Source organism: Eubalaena glacialis, chromosome 3, assembly GCF_028564815.1.
Source record: "Eubalaena glacialis isolate mEubGla1 chromosome 3, mEubGla1.1.hap2.+ XY, whole genome shotgun sequence".
NCBI lineage: Eukaryota > Metazoa > Chordata > Mammalia > Artiodactyla > Balaenidae > Eubalaena > Eubalaena glacialis.
Genome location: NC_083718.1, coordinates 31,003,678 through 31,023,062, shown reverse-complemented (window position 1 = coordinate 31,023,062; position 19,385 = coordinate 31,003,678). Strand labels below are relative to the sequence as shown.

General features: G+C 37.6%; 1 protein-coding gene across 1 annotated transcript in view; it reads left to right on the top strand.

Moving 5' to 3' along the window:
• The first annotated feature begins 12,124 nt into the window (after positions 1 to 12,124).
• KMO (kynurenine 3-monooxygenase) overlaps positions 12,125 to 19,385 on the top strand; it is a 53,869-nt gene continuing 46,608 nt past the window's right edge. The window contains 1 exon segment of the mRNA XM_061185421.1: positions 12,125 to 12,317. Within this exon segment, the coding sequence (XP_061041404.1) occupies positions 12,243 to 12,317 (75 nt within the window). The 5' untranslated portion in view covers positions 12,125 to 12,242.

The window sequence follows — 19,385 nt, the reverse complement described above, 5'->3', positions numbered from 1 at the left end:
ATGGTCATTTTAAAAATGTTAATTCTTCCAATCCAAAGGCATGGGATATCTTTCCATTTCTTTGAATCATTTTCAATTTCCTTTATCAATGTTTTATACTTCTCAGCATGTAAGTCTTTCACCTCCTTGGTCAGGTTTATTCCAATGTATTTTATTTTTTTGATGTGATTTTAAAAAGGATTTTTTTTTTTTTACATTCTCTTTCTGATATTTCATTGTTAGTGTAAAGAAATGCAACTGACTTCTGTATGATAATCTTGTATCCTGCTACCTTGCTGAATCCTTTTATCAGTTCTATTAGTTTTTGTGCAGAGTCTTTAGGGTTTTCTATATATAGAATCATGTCATCTGCATATAATGACAATTTTACCACTTCCCTTCCAATTTGGATACATTTTATTTCTTTTCTTGTCCAATTGCTGTGGCTGGGACTTCCAATACCATGTTGAATAGAAGTGGTGAGAGTGGGCAACCTTGTCTTGTTCCAGATTTTAGGGGGAACGCTTTCAGCTTTTAACCATTGAGTATTATGTTGGCTGTGGGTTTGTCATAAATAGCTTTTATTATATTGAGATATGTTCCCTCTTATACACACTTTAGTAAGAATTTTTATCACAATGGATGTTGAATTTTATCAAGTGCTTTTTCTGCATTTATTGAGATGATCATGTGGTTTTTGTCTTTTCTTTTGTTGATGTGGTATATTATGTTGATTGATTTGCATATGTTGAACCATCCTTGTGACCCTGGGATGAATCCAACTTGATCATGGTGTATAACCCCTTTTATGTGTTGTTGGATTTGGTTTGATAATATTTTATTGATGATTTTTACATCTGTATTCATCAAAGATATTGGCCTATAATTATATTATTTGGTATTGTCTTTGTCAGGTTTTGGTATCAGGGTGATGGTGGCTTCATAGAATGACTTTGGGAGTGTTCCCTCCTCTTCAGTCTTTTGGTAGAGTATGAGAAGGGTCAGTATAATTTCTTCTTTGTATGCTTGGTAGAATTCCCCAGTGAAGCCATCTGGTCCTAGACTTTTGTTTGCAGGGAGGTTTTTTTTGGTTTTTGTTTTTGTTTTTTTTATACATATTCTCTTTCCCTTCTAGTGATTGGTCTGTTCAAATTATCTCTTCCTTCTTGATTCAGTTTTGGTGGACTGTATGTTTCTAGAAAATTGTCCATGAAGTAATGGTTGTCCAATTTGTTGGCATATAATTGTTCATAGTGTTCTCTTGTGGGTTTTTTTGGTATTTCTTCAGTACCCATTGTTATTTCTCCTCTTTCATTTCTTATTTTGTTTATCTGGGTCCTCTTTTCTTCTTGGTGAGCCTGGCTAGATGGTTTGTCAATTTCTTTACCCTTTCAAGACCAGGTCTTGGTTTTGTTGATTTTTTTCCATTTTTTTAAATCTCTATTTTATTTATTTCCTCTCTGAACTTTATTAGGTCCTTCTATTTGCTGACTCTAGGTTTTATTTGTTCTTTTTCTAAATTCTTTCAGGTGGTAGTTTAGATTGTTTATTAGAGATTTTTCTTGTTTTTTGAGGAAAGCCTCTATCACTGTGAACCTCCCTCTAAGGACTGCTTTTGCTGCATCCCATAGATTTTGTATGGTTGTATTTTCATTGTCATTTGTCTTGAAGTATTTTTAAATTTCCTCTTTTATTTCATTGTTGACCCATTGGTTTTTCTAGTACCGTGTTTTTTAGTCCCTGTGTAATTTGCTTTTTCCCCCTCTTTTCTCTTTCTGTGATTGATTTCTAGTTTCATGCCACTGTGGTCAGAAAGGATGCTTGAAATAATTTCTATCCTCTTAAATTTGTTGAGGCTTGTTTTGTTCCTAGTATGTGGTCTATTCGAGAGAATGTTCCACGTGCACTTGAAAAGAATGTGTATTCTGGGCTCTATTTTTTCTGATTTTTTAAAAATTTTTTCTAAATTTCATTTATTTATTTATTTGTTTCTTTATTTTTATACAGCAGGTTCTTACTAGTTATCTATTTTATACATATTAGTGTATATATGTCAATCCCAATCTCCTAATTCATCCCACCACCACAACTTCCACCCCCTGCTTCCCCCCCTTGGTGTCCATATGTTTGTTCTCTACATCTGTGTCTTTATTTCTGCCTTGCAAACTGGTTTGTCTGTGCCCTTTTTCTAGATTCCACATATATGTGTTAATATACGATATTTGTTTTCCTCTTTCTGACTAACTTCACTCTGTATCACAGTCTCTAAATCTATCCATGTCTCTACAAATGACCCAATTTCGTTCCTTTTTATGGCTGAGTAATATTCCATTGTATATATGTACCAAATCTTCTTTATCCATTCATCTGTCAATGGGCATTTAGGTTTGCTTCCATGACCTGGCTATTGTAAGTAGTGCTGCAATGAATATTGAGGTGCATGTGGCTTTTTGAATTATGTTTTTCTCTAGGTATATGCCCAGTAGTGGGATTGCTGGGTCATATGGTAATTCTATTTTTAGTTTCTTAAGGAACCTTCATACTGTTCTCCATAGTGGCTGTATCAATTTACATTCCCACTAACAGTGCAAGAGGGTTCCCTTTTCTCCACACCCTCTCCAGCATTTGTTGTTTGTAGATTTTCTGATGATGCTCATGCTAACTGGTGTGAGATGATACCTCATTGTTGTTTTGATTTGCATTTCTCTAATGATTAGTGATGTTGAGCATCTTTTCATGTGTCTCTTGGCCATGTGTATATCTTCTTTGGAGAAATGTCTATTTAGGTCTTCTGCCCATTTTTGGATTGGGTTGTTTGTTTTTTTGATATTGAGCTGCATGAACTGCTTGTAAATTCTGGAGATTATCTTTTGTCCATTGATTCATTTGCAAATATTTTCTCCCATTTTGAGGGTTGTCTTTTCATATTGTTTATCGTTTTCTGTGCTGTGCAAAAGGTTTTCAGTTACTTAGGTCCCATTTGTTTATTTTTGTTTTTATTTCCATTACTCTAGGAGGTGGGTCAGAAAAGATCTTGCTGTGATTAATGTCAAAGAGTGTTCTTCCTGTGTTTTCCTCTAAGAGTTTTATAGTGTCCAGTCTTATATTTAGGTCTTTAATCCATTTGGAGTTTATTTTTGTGTATGGTGTTAGGGAGAGTTCTAATTTCATTCTTTTACATGTAGCTGTCCAGTTTACCCAGCACCACTTATTGAAGAGTCTGTCTTTTCTCCATTGTATCTCCTTGCCTCCTTTGTCATAGATTAGTTGACCATAGGTGTGTCAGTTTATCTCTGGGCTTTCTATCCTGTTCCATTGATCTATATTTCTGTTTTTGTGCCAGTAAGATATTGTCTTGATTATTGTAGCTTTGTAGTATAGTCTGAAGTCAGGGAGTCTGATTTCTCCAGCTCCATTTTTTTCCCTCAAGATTGCTTTGGCTATTCGGGGTCTTTTGTATCTCCATACAAATTTTAAGATTTTTTGTTCTAGTTCTGTAAAAAATGCCATTGGTAATTTGACAGGGATTGCATTGAATCTGTAGATTGCTTTGTGTAGTATAGTCATTTTCACAATACTGATTCTTCCAATCCAAGAACATGGTATATCTCTCCATCTGTTTGTGTCATCTTTGATTTCTTTCATCAGTGTCTTATAGTTTTCTGAGTACAGGTCTTTTACCATATTTGGTAGGTTTATTCCTAGGTATTTTATTCTTTTCGTTGCAGTGGTGAATGGGATTGTTTCCTTAATTTCTCTTTCTGATCTTTCATTGTTAGTGTATAGGAATGCAAGAGATTTGTGTGCATTAATTTTGTATCCTGCAACTTTACCAAATTCATGATTAGCTCTAGTAGTTTTCTGGTGGCATCTTTAGGGTTTTTAATGTATAGTATCATGTCATTTGCAAACAGTGAGAGTTTTACTTCTTCTTTTCCAATTTGTATTCCTTTTATTTCTTTTTCTTCTCTGATTGCCATGGCTAGGACTTCCAAAACTATGTTGAATAATAGTGGTGAGAGTGGATATCCTTGTCTTGTTCCCAGTCTTAGAAGAAATTCTTTCAGCTTTTCACCATTGAGAATGATGTTTGCTGTGGGTTTGTCATATATGGCCTTTATTATGTAAAGGTAGCTTCCCTGTATGCCCACTTTCTGGAGAGTTTTTATCCTAAATATGTGTTGAATTTTGTCAAAAGCTTTTTCTGCATCTATTGGGATGATCATATTGTTTTTATTCTGAGGTGAGGTGTTAAAGTCCCCCACAATTATCTGTCGATAATTTTGTTTGCTTATTTGTTTGTTACTGTCTATTTCCTCTTTTGGCTGTTGGCATTTGCCTTATGTATTGAGGTGCTCCTATTTTGGGTGCAATTTACAATTGTTATATCTTCTTCTTGGATTGATCCTTAGATCATTATGTAGGGTCCTTCCTTTGTCTTGTAACATTCTTTATTTTAAAGTCTATTTTATGTGATATGAGTATTGCTACTCCAGCTTTCTTTTGATTTCCATTTGCATGGAATATCTTTTTCCATCCCCTCACTTTCAGTCTGTATGTGTCCCCTGAAGTGGGTCTATTGTAGGCAGCATATATACGGGTCTTGTTTTTGTATCCATTCAGCCAGCCTGTGTCTTTTGGTTGGAGCATTTAATCCATTCACGTTTAAGGTAATTACCGATATGTATGTTCCTATTACCATTTTCTTAATTGTTTTGAGTTTGTTTTTGTAGGTCCTTTTCTTCTCTTGTGTTTCCCACTTAAAGAAGTTCCTTTAGCATTTGTTGTAGAGCTGGTTTGGTGGTGCTGAATTCTCTTAGCTTTTGCTTTTCTGTAAAGCTTTTGATTTCTCTGTCGAATCTGAATGAAATCCTTGTTGGGTGCAGTAATCTTGGTTATAGGTTCTTCCCTTTCATCACTTTAAATATATCATGCCACTCCCTTCTGGCTTGTAGAGTTTCTGCTGAGAAATCAGCTGTTAACCTTATGGGAGTTCCCTTGTATGTTATTTGTCATTTTTCCCTTGTTGCTTTTAATAATTTTTCTTTGTCTTTAATGTTCATCAATTTGATTTCTATGTGTCTCAGCATGTTTCTCCTTGTATTTATCCTGCCTGGGACTCTCTGCACTTCCTGGACTTTGGTGGATATTTCCTTTCCCATGTTAGGGACGTTTTCGACTATAATCTCTTCAAATATTTTCTCAGGTCCTTTTTGTCTCTCTTCTCCTTCTGGGACCCCTATAATGTGAATATTGGTGCATTTAATGTTATACCAGAGGTCTCTTAGGCTGTCTTCATTTCTTTTCAGTCTTTTTTCTTTATTCTGTTCCATGGCATTGATTTCCCTCCATTCTCTTTTCCAGGTCACTTATCCATTCTTCTGCCTCAGTTGTTCTGCTATTGATTCCTTCTAGTGTATTGTTCATTTCAGTTATTGTATTGTTCATCTCTGTTTATTTGTTGTTTAATTCTTCTATGTCTTTGTTAAACATTTCTTGCATCTTCTTGATATTTGCCTCCATTCTTTATCCAACTTCCTGGATCATCTTCACTATCATTATTCTGAATTCTTTTTCTGGAAGGTTGCCTATTTACACTTTATTTAGCTGTTTTTCTGGGGTTTTATCTTATTGCTTCATCTGGTACATAGTCCTCTGCCTTTTCATTTTGTGTATCTTTCTGTGAATGTGGTTTTTGTTCCACAGGCTGCAGAATTCTATTTCTTCTTGCTTCTGCTGTTTGCCCTCTGGTGGATGAGGCTATCTAAGAGGATTGTGCAAGGTTCCTGATGGGAGGGACTGGTGGTGGGTAGAGCTGGGTGTTGCTCTGGTGGGCGGAGCTCAGTAAATCTTTAATCCACTTGCCTGCTGACGGGAGGAGCTGGGTTCCCTCCCTGTTTGTTGTTTGGCCTGAGGCGACCCAGCACTGGAGGCTACAAGCTCTTTGGTGGGTCTAATGGTGGACTCCAGGAGGGTTCATGCCAAGGAGTACTTCCCAGAACTTCTGCTGCCAGTGTCTTTGTCCCTTCAGTGAGCCACAGCCACCCCCCGCCTTTACATATTCTCTTTCCCACTGCTTTGTGTGTGCCCTCCAAGAGTGGAGTCTCTGTTTTCCCCAGTCCTGTTGAAGTCCTGAAATCAAATCCCGCTAGCCTTCAAAGTCCAATTTTCTGGGAATTCCTCCTCTTGTTGCCGGACCCCCAGGTTGGGAAGCCTGACCTGGGGCTCAGAACCTTCACTCCAGTGGGTGGACTTCTGTGGTATAATTTTTCTCCAGTTTGTGAGTCACCCACCCAGTGGTTATGGGATTTGATTTTATTGTGATTGTACCCCTCTTACCGTCTCATTTCAGCTTCTCCTTTGTCTTTGGATGTGGGTGTCATTTTTGGTAAGTTCCAGTGTCTTCCTGTTGATGATTGTTCAGCAGTTAGTTGTGATTCTGGTGGTCTCACAAAAGGGAGTCTCTGGGCTTTTTTGCATGTAATGTCCTGAAAATATCAAGTCTAACTGTTCTATTGTGTCATTTAGGATCTCTGTTGCCTTACTGATTTTGTCTTGAAGATCTGTCCATTGATGTTAGTGGGGTGTAAAAGTCTCCTAATATGATAATATTCCATTCAATTTCTCCCTTTATGTCTCTTAGTATTTGTTTTATATATTTAGGTGTTCCTATGTTGGCTGCATATATGTTAATGAGTGTAATAGCCTCTTATTGATCCCTTTATCATTATCTAGTGTCCTTCTTTATCTTTCTTTATGTCCTTTGTTTTAAAGTCTATTTTGTCTGACATGACTGTTGCTACCCTGACTTTCTTATCATTTCCATTTCATGAAATATCTTTTTCCATCTCCTCACTTTCAATCTGTGTGTCATTTGCCATAAGGACAGCAAGTTGTAGGCTCTTGTTTTATTATCCAATCTGCCATTCTGTTTTTTGACTGGAGCATTTAATCCATTGACATTTAAGGTAAATTTGATTAGATATGTATTTCTTCCCTTTTTAAACCTTATTTTCCAGTTGATTTTGTATTTTTTCTTTGTTCCTTTATTTTTCTTTTTGTTTTTCCTTTTGTGGTTTGATGGATTTCTTTTGCATTATGATTGTGTTCTCTGCTTTTTGGTTTCTGTAAATCTATTGTATGTTTTTGATTTGTAGTTATCCTGTTTTTCAAGTATGTTAACCCATTACTATATCTACTTGCTTTAGACTGGTAGTCATATAGGCTCAAACACATTCTAAAAAATAAATTTACATTTCCTTAGCCCCCCACCCCCCACATTTGATGATTTTGATGTCCTCTTTCACATCTTCATGTTTATCCTTTTGCTGTTCATTCTAGTTATCTGCTCTTTCACAAGAATTTTTTTGCTTTTTTTTTTTTTTTTTAATCTGTGTACTGGCTTATTTGAGTGATTTACATTCCAACTGTGATTTTCTCTTTCCTGTAGATTCTTGCTTCTTTTCTATTTAGAGAAGAACTTTCAATATTTCTTTTAGGATATGTTTAGTATTGCTGTATTCTGTTAGTTTTTGCTTATCTGAGAAATTTTTATCTCTTCTATTCTAAATGATAATCTTGCTGGGTAGAGTATCCTATGTTGTAAGTGTTTCCCTTTCAGTACTTTGAATATATCTTGCTATTCCCTTCTGGCCTGCAAACTTTCTGTAGAGAAATCAGCTGATAGCCTTATGGGGTTTCTCTTGTAACTAACTCTTTGTTTTTCTCTTGCTGCCTTTAGAATCCTCTCTTATCTTTGACTTTTGCCATTTTAATTACAATGCATCTTGGTGTAGGTCTGTTTGGGTTCATCTTGTTTGGGACCCTGTGTGCTTCCTGTGTCTGGATATCTGTTTCCTTCTTTAAGTTTGGGAAGTTTTCAGCCATAAGTTATTCAAATGCAGTTTTAATCCCTTCTTCTCTTTCTTCTCCTTCTGGGATCCCTATTATGTGTAGATTGGGACACTTTATATTATCCCATGGGTCTCGTATAGTGCTTTCATTTTTTTTTTCATATGTCTTTGTGTCTTCTGTTCTGATTTCATGTTTTCTATTTTTTTTATCTTGCAGATCATTTATTCATTCTTCTGCATTATTTAGTTTTGTATTTATTGCCTTTAGTGCAGCTTTCATTTTGGCAAATGAATTTTCTAATTTTAATTGTCTTCTCTTTATAGTTTCTAGTTCTTTTTTACAGTGATCTGCATTTCTATTGATAGCCTTTCTTAATTCCTTCAGTATTTCTATTAACTCTTTTTTGAGCTCAGGATCTAATAGACAGGAGAGTTCTGTTTCATTGTTTGTTCTTTCAGGGGAATTCTCTTGATTGTTTAACTGAGAGTGGTTCCTCTGCTTCTTCATTTTACTTATATTTCTCTATGAATTTAGGAGAAACAGTTATCTACTGTGTTCTTAAAAGGCTGTTTTTACGTGGGAGCATCCCTGTGTAGCATGCATGAGTCTAATATTTTTGGTGTGAGAGCTATTTTTAGTATGAATGCCTACCATGTCTTTCCTCAGTGTGTGCTGCCCTTTATCCCTTTGTTAAGTTGTGTGATTGGTGTTGTGGTGAACAGAGCCTGCACTGGATGTTGAGTGGGGCCTCCTCTTTGTCTGTTGTTGTCACAGCCCTGTTGGGGGTAGGGTCTGCTCCCCAGTTGTTGGAGCAGAAGATCCCATATCTGTTTCTCAGCTGCAGTGTGAGGTAGGTGGGACTGGAGCACTTTTGCCTGGAGAGGAGCCACTGAGTATTCCTCCCTAGGAGCTGTCCACTAGGAAGTGCACTCTGTGCACTCTGTGGTGTCTGTCACCCATTGTGTGGGCTCACAAAGTACATGGTTTTTGACACTGCCCTCAGCCCCACCTCAACCATGGGGATGCAGGTGATTGGCCTGGGTGTTTTTCAGGCACTGTGCTCACAAAGCCACCAGTGCAGATTCATCAGTGCAGACTTGCTGAAGTTAGGCATAGGGACCACCACAGTTGTGCACTTATACCTGCCATGGGAGCTATGGAATCAGTCCAGTCCCCAGCTCCGCCACTGCATGTGCCCACCTGCAAAGACTGCAGCTGCTATCACTGGACCCACCCCAGTTACAGGAGCACCAGTAATCCACTTGGCTGTCCAGCAGGCACTGAGTTCACAAAGCTGCCACTGGTGGCATAAATCTGTGGATCACACAGCTGCTGGCACATGGCTCAGATTTCAGCCCTTCTTTCTAAGTCATGCAGCCCCTGGGGATTGGCTCAGATTTCAGCTCTGCCTCTGCATGTGGACAACCCACTGTTGCTTGCACACTCCTAGAGTTTGTAGAGGTGGAGCCATGCCCACTGTGATCATGCTGAGAATGAGGCTGCTATGGCAGGGCAGTGTCCCTCCCTTCATGCTTGTGTTAACAATGGGGCTTCTATGGTGGACCAGTGCCAGTCCTGTGTACACCTGAGGTTGCTGCTCAGACCACACTCCAGCCCCCTCAGGCTGTCTCCATGGAGCCAACCCCAATCCCCTGTCTGTCTGCTGAAGCCCAAATTTCAGCAGCCAGCTCCCACACACCAGCAGACATGCATTTTGGTCTGGGGAGTGCCGGGAGGTGGCCAGGACTGTCTGTGCTGGTCTCTCTCTGTTCTGCCTGCCACAATCCCGCTGCTGCACTCTCCTCTGGGCCTCTGAAGCTCCCTATGTATCCTGGCTGTTATCTCAGCTGTTGAAGGGTGTTCCTGGGAAATTTTCCTCTTTCACAGCTCCCTCCCAGGGATGTGGGTCCCCTACCAATTCCTTTTTTTCCCCCCTTTCATCCTACTTGGTTACATGGTAATCTGTCTTGAAGCTTTGGTTGTATGAGATCTTCTGTCAACATTCAGTAGGTATTCTGTGAGAACTGTTCCACATGTAGATGTATTTCTGATGTATTTGTGGGAGGAGGTGAGTTCCACGTCCTTCTATTCTGCCATCTTGATCTCCCTCCTGCAGTTTTTTTTTTTTAATTTTCAAAAAGAAGTTTGAGCACTCAGTTTAAAATGCTCATATGGGAATCAGATAACATGAGTACCTACTCCCCCCAAATAAATAACCATCAAAACAAACCCTTAAGGGAAAAGGTTGATAACATTTGATATGTTAAAATTCAGAATATCTTTTCATCAAAACACATCATTAAGAAAGCAAAAAGACAAGCCACAGAGTAGAAGAAGTTATTTGCAATATATAAAAAGAATAAAACTCATACCCAGTGTCAGTTAAAAAAAAAAGACTACCCCAAAGAAAAATGAACACTATACAGAGGAAGAAAAGCAAATGTGAATGAACAGGAGAAAAGGTGCCCAACTTCCTTAATAATCAAAGAATGCAAATTAAAATGACCGTGAGATAGAGTACACACCCACCAGACCAGCAAAAACTAGATGTACTAGCGATGTACTAGCGAAGTACATGCTGATGAGGATGTAGCAGAAGAGAAACTTCTATACACTGTGTCAAGTAAAAGTTCGTATAATACTTTGGAACATAACTGTGGTTTATTTTGGAAAGTTAAAAATATGCATAACCAGTACGTAATTCCTATACATACTCATAGGAATGTGTACTACATTGTATGTACAAGGTTGGTCAAGCAGCAGCATTATTCAAAATATTAAAAAATTGGAAACACCCAAATATCCATCAGCAGTAGAATGGATAAATGAAAACGAGTGAACTAGAACTCCATGGAATAACACAGGTGGATCTTAAGAAGCATAATATTGAGAAAAGAAGCAAATTTCAAAGAAAAAACCCGACATAAATTCATTTACAGTAAAGTTTAAAAAGAGGAAAAGGGCAAAACTAAAGTATTTTAAGGATGCTTGTATGAATGGTGGTTACCTTTGTGAAGGGGGTGGTGATCGGCAGGGAACACATGGAGACTTTTGGGGTTCTGGCAATGTTTTTTTGTAGCCTGAGTGGTGAATACATGGGTGCTTGCTTTACAATAAGTTATTGTACTGCACACTTGTGTTTTATGTACTTTAGTTTTTTGTGTTACAGTCCACAATTTTAAAAAACAAATGAAACTGTTCTCTGTATATTGGAATTCTTGAGTTTATGTTGTAAATGAAAAAATAGAGCGTGGAAAAGCACGTAAAATTGGCTACTATTTATGAAAAGGAAGGGAGGAGTAGGGAGGGAAGGAGAGAGAGAGAGAGAGAGAGAGAGAGAGAGAGAGAGAGAGAGAGAGTGCTGTTTACAGAAGAGTAGGGAAACCCAGACACCAAAACAGTGGCTGTCTCTGGGCAGGAGAAATAGGTGGCCAAGGGACAGGGTTAGAAGAAAAATGACTATTCACCGTATACCCTTTTGTGCCTCTTGTATTTCATACCATGTGAATGTAATATTACCTATTCTAAATAAATAAATAAAAATTCCTAACAACAACTTTTTCTAGCAACTCTAACTATACTTATCCACAAGGGGTCACTATTGAATGATGTCTAACTCTAGTTCCTCACCAGGGAAAAACCGTTCTGAAGTCTGTCTGCCCTCACCAGGGAGAAAGCATCTTCATTTACATTCTGACTTTATTTTACACATCATGTTCCATTTTAAAAAAAACCCTCAATTCAAAAATATGCACAAAAAATTTCAAATATGCTTTTAAAATGGGGTGAAAGAAGACAAAGAAGTGGAAAGATAATATGAAGCCATGAATGAATTTACAAAAAGCATAATATTAACCATCTCCCCTAGTGTTAATGCACAAATTAGATTCTAACGTTTCTAGCATTTGATGCAAAAAAAGACAATCCATGAGGACCATTTAGCTGAAATTCCTGACCAGTCTTAATAACAAGAATAATCCACAGATCAATTATGAAACCATGCCATCTTCCTAAAAAAAGTGTAAGATGCTCTGGGACATGAGACCAGGGAAGTTTCATTCATGGTTAGTCATGGATGAAAATGAAAGTAAGAATACACGGTTTAGAAAAGGAAGAAGAAAAGCTGTAAAACCGTGCTTTAAAAATTCTGTTTTACGCATAAGATAGTGAGTGGCTTCACTTGGCTGGATTTTTCAAAATTTGATTATTGCAATGAATTCCCTTTTTTCCTAAAGTTGAGCTGATTGTCCTCTGGGCAACTAACGGGTTAAATGCTACCTTCTAAGTTCAAGAAAAATTAGCCTTGCTCAAATAATGCTGCTGGCTCACAAATGCAGGGCTTTGGGCAAAGACCGGAGGAAATCAGCGTGTAGGAGACAGTTTTCTCCGTGACAAGACCAGCAAAAATTATGGAAACCACTTTGGCAGTGATGGATTCTTCTGATATTCAAAGGAAAAATATAGCTGTCATTGGTGGTGGCTTGGTAAGAATCTATTTGGATATATTATTCCTGTTAGTGGTATTATATTAATTATCATTACTCTTTTGTATTTGTTTATCAGAGATTAACTTCTTTAATTTTTTTCTTCCAGTTTTATTGAGGTATAATTGACATACAGCACTGTATAAGTTTAAAGTGTACAGCATAATGATTTGACTTATATACATGAGATGATTGCTGCAATAAGTTTAGTGAACATTATCCCTCATCTCATACAGATACAAAATAAAAGAAAAAGAAAAATATCTTCTCCTTGTGATGAGAACTCTTAGGATTTACTTTCTTAACTTTCATGTATAACATATAGTAGTATTAATTACATGTTGTACATTACACCCTTAGTGCTTATTTACATTATAACTGTAAGTTTGTACTTTTTGACCACATGTTTGTTGTCATACAGAGATAGTATATTGACTATATTCCTCACGATGTACAGTTCATTTATCTTGTAAGTGGAAGTTTGTACCTCTAATCTTCCTTACCTATTTCACGTATTTTAATGATTATTACTAATCACTTGTAAGGATTGTTCACTTTCTTTTGAAACTTTTCTGATATTTAAATACAGAAAATGTGGTATTAGTTTAGTTTGCTTTTTAAAATGTGGTATTAGTTTAGTTTGCTCTTTTCTAGAAAAGCGATTTTATTTCCATTAAATACAAAAGTGTCTGTTTTCCCTTGCTTTTTCAGTACAGCATTTTTAAAAATAGAAAATAAAGCAAATTGAATTTGATTAATTCCCCAATTGGCTACTTTTAAAAAACAGATTATTAGTGTAAATAGTCATTTTAATCAAAACATTTGCCCCACTTTGGTTAATAACTCAGTTTATACTGTCTAATAAGAATAAAAGGGTCAAGAAACACGAAGTTAATGCAAAACTATCATGTTGAATGTTTACTAGTTATCTGAGTACTTGGGAGTAAAACCTGTTTAGTCACCTTATTTGGCTGGGGCAGTGGAGCTGGTCCTAGGGTGGTGAAGTTAGGCCTCCTCTCTCACAGAGCCGGTGAGATGAAGGGGCCGAGATGGCCCACATTTAGCAAGATGTAGGAGGGGGCTCTCCTCTGCTTCTGTCGTTATTATATGAAAGCTAGTTCTGCTTAACGTGGGGCTGCCTCAGCTAAACTGTATTTCCCTTCCCTTAGCAGAACTCCTATTTTGGAGTAAAAATATCCCCATTAGTTAAAGTTTAATCATTTTGGTTTTGCTTTTGGTCTAATCATTTGCAGGCCTTTAGTTCATTCATTCATTTACTCAACAAAAATTTATTAAGGGCCTAATATGTGCCAGACACTGTTCTGGGTTTTATATAGATCAGTATATTTTATATCGCACATAGAGTTATACAGTTTGTACTAATTCTGACTTTTGTTTTGCCTTCTTTCTCGTGTTTTCCCCAAAGTACGATGACAGTGCTAACATTTCTGGTTCTAAATTTCAAAATGCTAAGGAAGGCTACCACATGCCGTGTTGGCCAATGCATGTGACATGTGTCGTCATTTCTTCATACTTCACACCAGGCTTCAGTCCAGTTTTTTCCTATCTAAATTTTGCATAAAATGAGAATTCATGTATTCAACAAAATCTTATTGGGTGCCAGCTATGTGCCATCATTGCTTTAGGTACTAGGGATACAGTGGTGAGCATTCAGTGAGGAGAAAGACAATGGAGAGGAAAACGAATAAATAAATTCGGTGAGACCTAAGCACTACGAAGGAAATGCAAGCAGGGTAATGTTGTAGTGTCTTAACGGGTGTCCGTTTAGAGTGTGCTCAGGGACAGGCTTTCTGAGGAGGAGGCATATGACCTGAATAATGAGAAAGAAGCAACCATGCGAAGGGCTACAGAAAAAGCATTTTGGGTAGATGAACGACTGTCCGAAGAGAAAGACTGAGGCGATAGATTATGGGCTGGGCACTTTCTTGGAGCAGACAGAAGGCAGAAAGAATGAGAGTGGAGAAGAGTAGCTGCTGAGGCTGGGGAGAATGAAATAGCCGGAGATCTTAGGATCTTAGAGGGCAAGGCAGACAGATTTTATCCTAGACACGATGGAAAGCCATTGGAAGATTTTAAGTAGGAAAGCAAGCTGCGATTTTAAGATTCCTTAGGCTGTTATGTAGAGAAGAGTTGGAAAAATTGTAAGAAGACCAGATACACCAGTTAAGAGGCTGTTGTGTTTGACCAAGACTTGGACTAGGGTGGCAGCAGTGATATATCTTAAAATGTCTCTTAGAAGTCCAAGGGGAGATAACAAATATGTGATTGGATATATGATTTTGGAAGGCATTAAAATGTGGGTATCATCCACAGATTTCTCCCTGAATAACACTTGAACTCTTCATCACGTAAACATGTCATTATCTGTGCATGCATACGTACATGTGCTAGAAAATAGAAGACATGAATTAATACATGTGTATTAAGAAGCAACTAAAATTCCTCTGCAAAAGAATTCTATTTACCTTATTGCTCAGGTCCATGCCTCGGAATCATGTTTGATTCTTTTTTTCATTTTATGCAAACCCCATTCCTCTTTCACTCTACCAGTGAGCCGTGGTGGCTCTATATCCAAGATATATTTCAATTCTGGCCATTGCTAACATCCTAGTCCAGGCCATCATCATCCTTCATCCATAGTCCTGATTTCCTCCTAAGTGGTCTCCCAGCTTCTACTCTTATCCACAGGCAGTGGATAAGCAGCAGCCACTTTTAAATCATTAGTGTGATAATTATCACTGTTTGCTTAAAACCTTCCAGTGGTTTCCCATTACAAATAAAATAAAATCCAAACTCCTTACCAAAAGCCCTACAGGAACTGAGCCTGTCTACCTGCCTGGCCTCATCTTCTCCCTGTTTTTTGTTTTTTTGTATTATTTATCAGTATCTGAAATTATACACTTTATTTGTTTTTGGTAAATAGGTAAACTATTTATTAAATATCTACTCCAACTAGGATATAGATTCTTATGGCTGGAACCATGCCTAACATTGCTTAATGTCATTAGTTAGTTAATTTGTTGGATGAATGAATGAGAGGGATGAAAAACTCTTCTTAATGATATGAAGGTAAAAGAAATTTCACATTGGATGGAAGTCTGAATATTGAGGAAATTAAGAGAAAAAACATTGACTAAATAGAGCAATTCAAGAAGGTTAAATTCAATACATAAAGGACAAAATTATTTTCTTGCCCATCTACTTCCTTGCGTTTTTTTTCCCACCTTTCCCATACTCTTCCTCCCCATGGACTGATCCTAGCCCTTCATACTGTCTACTACATTAAAGACTCTCTCTGGGCCCCAGGGGAAAAAATGCAATGGAGCTGAGAACCTTTACTCAGAAGTCCAAAGAATATAGTGAACTTATTTTTTTCCCAATGGTGCCTTGCCTAGTGAAAGATTACCCTTAGAATTTGTCTTTGCTCTAGCATAGTGATTATCTGATTCTGTGATTAACCAGCTGATTTCTGTTCTTTGAAGACATGTCAAGTCCAAAAGGTCAGAGGAGCCAATAGATCAATGAAAGAATCTTAGAAACTAAAGGTGAAAGAAACTGTAAACCATGATCATAAATTGGTGAAAGTTTAGCTATTGAAGAATGGAAAAAGATGTTAAAACAGGTTTTCAAGAACGTTAATCTGGATATTTAGCAAAATGACTGTATCGACTTAGTTACCTTCCTTCTCGTGTGAAACACTGCTCCCAACCCCTTCCCCTGCAATGGTGATTACCTCCTAGAAGCTGGGGGAACCTCTCTTCCTGCAAATGCGCACAGAGCTTTGCTTGCCTTTCTCACAGACTGCATTCTGTTAAAGTTATAGATATGCATAGTGTATTCCCCATAGAAGGTTTTTAACTTCATGAGTCTAAAGATCTTCTTATCTTTGGGTCCTGCTCCCTTTCCTTTTATGAAGGTTATCCCAGTGCCTTATACTGTCAAACACACTAAAATATTTTGTGTGCATGAGTTTGCTTTCAGAACAAAATGGGGGATCATGCTCTTAGAAGTTATGGGCAATTAAAAGAAAGACAATATTTTTCATCAGAATGGAATCATAAGGAATGCAGTCCTTTGAAGGACTAATTTGAAAAACAATCTCTACTTTTCAGGCTGGAAGGAGTTTTACAGTTTTCCAATTCTAACAAGTTGACCTAGGGGAAAAAACTGCCACACAAGCCGCCTTACTTTGTGTTAGAGTAAGACGTGTTTTCTTCACAAAGTGACAAGCCAGAGAAGTCAAAAGAAAGGCCATCTATCCTGCATATGTGTCCTTAAGATATGTAGGTATTCAGGTCCTTGGTATTCAGAAATGCTGCTTCTGAGGTGACTATTTTCAATGTTTACAGGTATGATGGAAATGACCAGAGATTTCAGTGACAACTACAGCTACTGAGCCCTCACTTTTTGGCTGAAGTTTAAGAGTTTTAGCTGAAAGGACTATTAAGCATTCCAGCCTTAGCTGCAGCCTTCTGTTGAAGTATGTGTGCATTGTTCTGGCACACACTTTGAAGATGTATTTTAGGGCAATATTGAAGCATTTCTTTTGTCTCCCCTGTTGACAAGCAACCCCACTCCCTTCTCCCTATGTTTGACCCAGCAAAATTCTCCATTAAGAGCTATTTAGAGGGTAAAGTCATTCAAAACATCAGGGTAAGGAGACTTGTGCATTTTATGACTTACTGTTGTTAATTGTGCCCTGTCCCCTAGTATTCAAGTCATTGTCTTTGAAACTGCTTGACCTTGATTCTATGAGAGGTTGTGTCTCACTTCTATGGATGATAATTCTGTCACAGATTTATAGGCTCAAAATAGTCCTGACGCCAAATTGGCCCTAGATGGTGTTTTCTGCCCTTTCCCCCTAGGATGTTTCCCCTCAGAGCTCACTCTTCACTCAGCTCAGTTGGACAGAAAGAGCAGAAGACAGTGAGGAGGAGGAGGAGAGGCTGCAGCCAGCTGGAAGCCCAAGAAATCTTACCCTCTCTGCGTCTCGTTTTCTTCATCATGGGCTAAAACTAGGTCCCTAGGTCTTTTTTTTTTTTTTTAACTTGTTTTATTTTTATTATTTATTTATTTATTAACATCTTTATTGGAGTATAATTGCTTTACAATTGTGTGTTAGTTTCTGCTTTATAACAAAGTGAATCAGCTATACATATACATATATCCCAGTATCCCTCCCTCTTGCATCTTCCTCCCACCCTCCCTATCCCACCCCTCTAGATGGTCACAAAGCACTGAGCTGATCTCCCTGTGCTATACGGCTGCTTCCCACTAGCTATCTATTTTACATTTGGTAGTATATATAAGTCCATGCCTCTCTCTCACTTCTTCCCAGCTTACACTTCCCGCTCTCCGTGTCCTCAAATCCATTCTCTATGTCTGTGTCTTTATTCCTGTCCTGCCCCTAGGTTCTTCAGGACCATTTTTTTTTTTTTTTTTTTTTTTTTAGATTCCATATATATGTGTTAGCATACGGTATTTGTTTTTCTCTTTCTGACTTACTTCACTCTGTATGACAGTCTCTAGGTCCATCCACCTCACTACAAATAACTCAATTTCGTTTCTTCCACGGCTGAGAAATATTCCATTGTATATATGTGCCGGTCCCTAGGTCTTTTAATTCTACAATTATGCTGCTTCTTTTTCATACTTCCTCACTCACAGATCTCTAGCTTTGTTCTCAATGTAGTATTCGTAAAAACAGAAATCAAATGTCACCCAGAATTTTTACTTTCTCCAAAATAAATATTCTGGACACATATAAACCATCAAATGTTTCATAATCTTTGGTCAAGGTCTATAATAGTTCCATATATAGGTCTATATATAGTTGGTTCAAGTGTATACTTTTTATTTTATGCAAATATTGATGAGACAAACCATGTAAATAACTTAATTACCTTTATTATTATTTTTTTTATTATTAAAATAAACAAAACTCTATTCACTCCACTCTTGTTTTCTGCTCTTCAGGCACTAAAACCTGTGTATGAAAAACCTTTATTACTTCCCTGATATCTAGCAACTTCTACAAACAGAAGTAGAGTGGATTTTTTTTGTGACCACAGATGTCATCCTGCATTTGCTCAATGGCTAGGGATAAGTTTTCATCTCACTCTACCAGCTTTCCTCAATCTCTTTTGTAATTTTGCTTGTGCTTCATTTCCTCCCACAGAACAAGTTTTCTTTCAGCTATCTTGCTCAAGTATCTATATTTCTCTAACACACCAAACTAACATTTTGAGATTTTTTTTTTTTTTGCTACCTTGATGGACTTCTAAGGTGCCTCATAAATCCTGTTCTCACCTACATAAAACAGAATTCCTTGCTCAGAGTTTATTTCATTTGCTACCTGATGAGCAGTACCTGGAATGGAACCAGTAACTCTAGACAGATCAAAGTATAATTAACTGCCTGCAAGGAACGTGTTTTGCTTTCCTTTTCATTGGTTCCAAAATACTGTTTGTCCATCTGTCCATAAACATCTATCCATCCACCTATTCATCTATCTGTCCACTCAAAGAGAAAAGAGCACTCATCCACTGTTGATGATAATCTAAATTGGTACTTTTTTCTGGAGGACAATTTGAAAAAATACATGCTGATTGTCTTAAAAATAGGGGGGAATTGCGGAAAGCAGCATCAGCGCTCTCTCTCGAAGTCAGCCTCAGCAAGGCACTGCATTTAGAGGAACGATCGTCCTTCAACCTGAGGGGAATTAAAAGCATTAGAATCTTTAATGTGGTCTCTCAAAAACACCAAATCTGGAGTATGTTCAAAACCTGTAACAAAACCTTCTAAAAATCTCACTCATTCTCAATCTCCTTCACGTACTTTGCAGCTATTCTAAAAACAAAACCAAAGAAGATACAGCAAACTCCTCCCACACTCCAGGCAATCAAAATCATCTCCTCCACTTATCTCAGATTGTCTTCTCCCTCCTTTCTCGTTACCCTGTTATATTTATTCCATTCCTCCCTGGTACTAAGGCCTAAGAACCAATGGGGCACACAGAAAGAGGGTGTAGATCTCAGAAGTTTCTGA